Raw genomic sequence first — 3,298 nt, 5'->3', positions numbered from 1 at the left:
TATAACTAAAGTCACTCAGCGTCCACCTAGCCATAAAAAAATAATATAAAAGTGAGTTAAGAATGAGGAGAAGTTAGGGAAGACTCTGTTATACCTTCTGGAACTGGTCAATGGGCTGAACCAGTCTTCTTCCCCATGGGGATGCCTAAGAACCATACTCATGGATCCCATGACGTTGAAAGGAATAAGATAAATGTGTCTTTACAAACAGACCATGTTAATCTGCTTGTAGATAGGGCTAGGAACTTATAGATAGGGAAGTTACAGAAGAAAATATTAGTTCTAGAAAATGTTACTAATCAACACAGACTGTTGGTCAGCCAAGGCCGTGTTATATTCTTGAACCTAGAAAAAAGAAACAAAGGCTTAATAGAATTATGAATAGTTTCTTCTTCTTTCGTTATATGACAAAAGAAGGGTGCATATTAAACAGGGGCATAGAGTAGGTGTGAAAAAGGCATATTTTATGATTGGGTTTTTGTAAATATTAAAATGAATTTTATATATGTTATGTTAGAAAGCTTAGCTGTATTAATTTTCTTAAGTAGTGTGTTAAATATAGTTTTAGGTTATGTAGTATATGGTAGTGATAATTCATGCTATTAATGTATGGTGTAAAATATTGTAAAATCCAAACCACGTCTTTTTGACTACCCTGGCCGGGAGCAGCTGTCTTATTCAGATACAACTAGTCCCCGGACACACGTTAAGATAAACATCGACGCTTTAACGTAAGAATAGAAGCTTCCAGGGCGATAATCGCTGGTTTCCCGGGGACCACCCGAAAGCGATTATCGCCCTTTGCAGATTGTGGGACTCCGTTAGCACTATCAAACCAGCCCGAGTTGGCACTTGTTTTATTAAAGACGTTTACAACAATACATATACATTAATATATTATACAAATATACTTAAACATTACATTAATACCTTATACCAGTTACATTACACCAGCATCTATCTCTATTTGTCTAGGCGGTCAAAGTAAATACCTTAAATGTCCCAAACCGAATCTCTCAACATAATTATTACTGGTTGGTGGCTCACCTATCCCCAGGTGTCTTGATTAGATAATCACGTCTAGACCTCTATGTGGCTTCCACCTGCCACTCTCAGCTTCACCAACGCCGCCTCCCCCACTCCGTCCCAGTGGGTCACAGTAACCCTACACACTTTACACTAATACTTATACATTACAGTAAACATTACAACAACAGAGTCCATCCCCTCCAGGGGCTTTTCCTGATGCATGTCCATCCCCTCCAGGGGCTTTTCCTGAAGCACCCAGCCAGAAGCATCTACAGCTAATCCAGTAGCGATCCAATGAAGGATATTGCTGCCAGACTGCCACACAGCCCTGGCATGTCCAAAGCTTCTCCAACCCTCTCCTGGGGGCACTCTTCTTCTGATGTTATTCATCCCTTCCGGGGGAACTCACCATCTTCTCCAGGGACTCTTCTGGTCCTCACCCGCTTCTGGGGTCCTGGGATTCCTCTCTTCTCTCCTGTGGTTCCTGGTCTTTGCAGCAGCCTTCTCCTGAGCAGCCTTCTCCTGCGATCTTCTTCTGGTTCCTGCAGTCTTTCTCCTACTTCTTGCAGTAGCCTTCTCCTGCAGCCTTCCCCTGCTTCTTCTAGCTCTTGCAGCCTCCTGACTCTTTGGCTGACTCCACCCTTTTATGTCCCTTGCTCTTAATTACTTCCAGGTGTTAACACAGCTGCAACTCATTGGGGAATACTATGCCCCCTTACAATTCTCCCTACAGACTGACGCCAACGACACACCTAGACGAGGCTTTTGTGCACCTCTGCACATGGAAAGCAATAGCGATGCATGTGAAGAGACACAAAGAAAATTCGGTCATCTTTGCCTCGGGCAGAATAAACTGTATAAAACCTCGCTGCGCGGATCCGCGAGCATGACCGGTCTGACACTCGGTAGGTCAGATCCGTGTTCACCCGGCGCCGATCCCGGGCTCGACGCTGTCTTTTTGGCTGCGGTGGTTTCGAAGACCGAACTTCGGTCTCGCAGACAAATTAATAAATCTTTGCTAAATTTTTTATAATTTTGGCTCACAATTTGATAATTTGTAACAGGTTATAACATAATGTTAAAATAGAAACTATGCTATGTAAGATACTTTTTTTAAAGAAAGGACTTGCGGCAAGATAGCAGCCACAGGACACCTAAATCTTTCAGAGAAAGAGAACTTATTGCTCCATTATCAGAAGAAACTAACTTCTTCCCACCTTGCTCAGCCATGACGACGCCATTTAGGATTAAGAGGAAGAAGTTGATGATGACCAGATAGAATCCTGTATTTGAATGGAATTTATACATCATGTATGAAATGTATGAATATGCAACAGGTTATTGTTTTTAAGGGTTAATCCTCTGTTAACGTGTGTCCTTTTTCAGGCTTACGTTGCCCAGAAAAAGGTACCCAGAGGTCCGTAACTCTTTGTTTCTATTGTCCTATATTGTCCTAATCCAAATTGTCCAAATTATTATTATTCTAATTATACTGCTATTTTTATAACCATTTTATTATAATTAAACTTTTAAAATTTTAAAAAACAAGTGATTGGCGTTTTTCACAGTAGGTGTCTTGGGAAGTCTACCTTCCGAGTGCCTCAGCCAGTGGGGAAAAAGAAGAGGGTGACTGGGAACTTAGAATAAAAGGGGGCTGCATCCCCCAAGAATTTTAGAGACCCCATGGGAAATGCCCCACAGCCTCTCCCTTTATTTTAATAAAATTACAGCACTCCTCTGTCTCCTGTTTTGACATAAACCTCTGGTATCTTAGATTAATTTTCCTAACAATGGGCTGACAGTAGATGTGTGGGAAATGAGCCATTCCCTGATCACGCAGGCCTCTGCTTCAGTCTGTGAGTCTCGCACATGGGGATATTCCTGGAAGACGGCTCTTTCTATTGTCCCTGGAGGTGCTTAGTAGCCTCCACGTGCTTGAGGGCCACTTGGAGCCGCTTGCCCAATACCACGTTCAGGGAGCTTTTAAAAATCATTCAAGATAGAGACCGCACCACCGCTTATTTGGGCAACCTGGTGAGTGCTCGCTCACTCCAGCGGTGTTTCCCGACGTTGAGATGGAACCTGTTATATTTCAATCTGTGCCATGGTCCAGCCGCCCTGCTGATGCCGGTGCACGGGCAGGACGCGGCGCTCCCGGCGCTCTCTCCTGGCGCGGCTCCCGCGCGTCGCTGTCGCTTTAAGGGCCGCCGGGCCGTCCCGTGGTGCACCGCGGCGGGCGCGCGGAGGGCAGCGTGGCCGGCGTCCGCCC

At 44.5% G+C, this 3,298-nt stretch overlaps 2 protein-coding genes across 2 annotated transcripts in view; one reads left to right on the top strand and one right to left on the bottom strand.

The window, feature by feature from the left end:
- MTMR6 (myotubularin related protein 6) overlaps positions 1–171 on the bottom strand; it is a 27,577-nt gene extending 27,406 nt beyond the window's left edge. The window contains exon 1 of the mRNA XM_005417779.2: positions 95–171. Within this exon, the coding sequence (XP_005417836.1) occupies positions 95–171 (77 nt within the window). The remainder of the gene's footprint in view (positions 1–94) is intronic.
- A 2,727-nt stretch (positions 172–2,898) lies between these two features.
- The window catches only part of NUP58 (nucleoporin 58), a 36,793-nt gene continuing 36,393 nt past the window's right edge, over positions 2,899–3,298 (top strand). Inside the window, exon 1 of the mRNA XM_031066043.1 lies at positions 2,899–3,199. Within this exon, the coding sequence (XP_030921903.1) occupies positions 2,899–3,199 (301 nt within the window). The remainder of the gene's footprint in view (positions 3,200–3,298) is intronic.

The sequence above is a fragment of the Geospiza fortis genome, unplaced genomic scaffold, assembly GCF_000277835.1.
Source record: "Geospiza fortis unplaced genomic scaffold, GeoFor_1.0 scaffold16, whole genome shotgun sequence".
Taxonomy (NCBI): domain Eukaryota; kingdom Metazoa; phylum Chordata; class Aves; order Passeriformes; family Thraupidae; genus Geospiza; species Geospiza fortis.
This window is presented reverse-complemented; position numbering and strand designations above follow the sequence as displayed.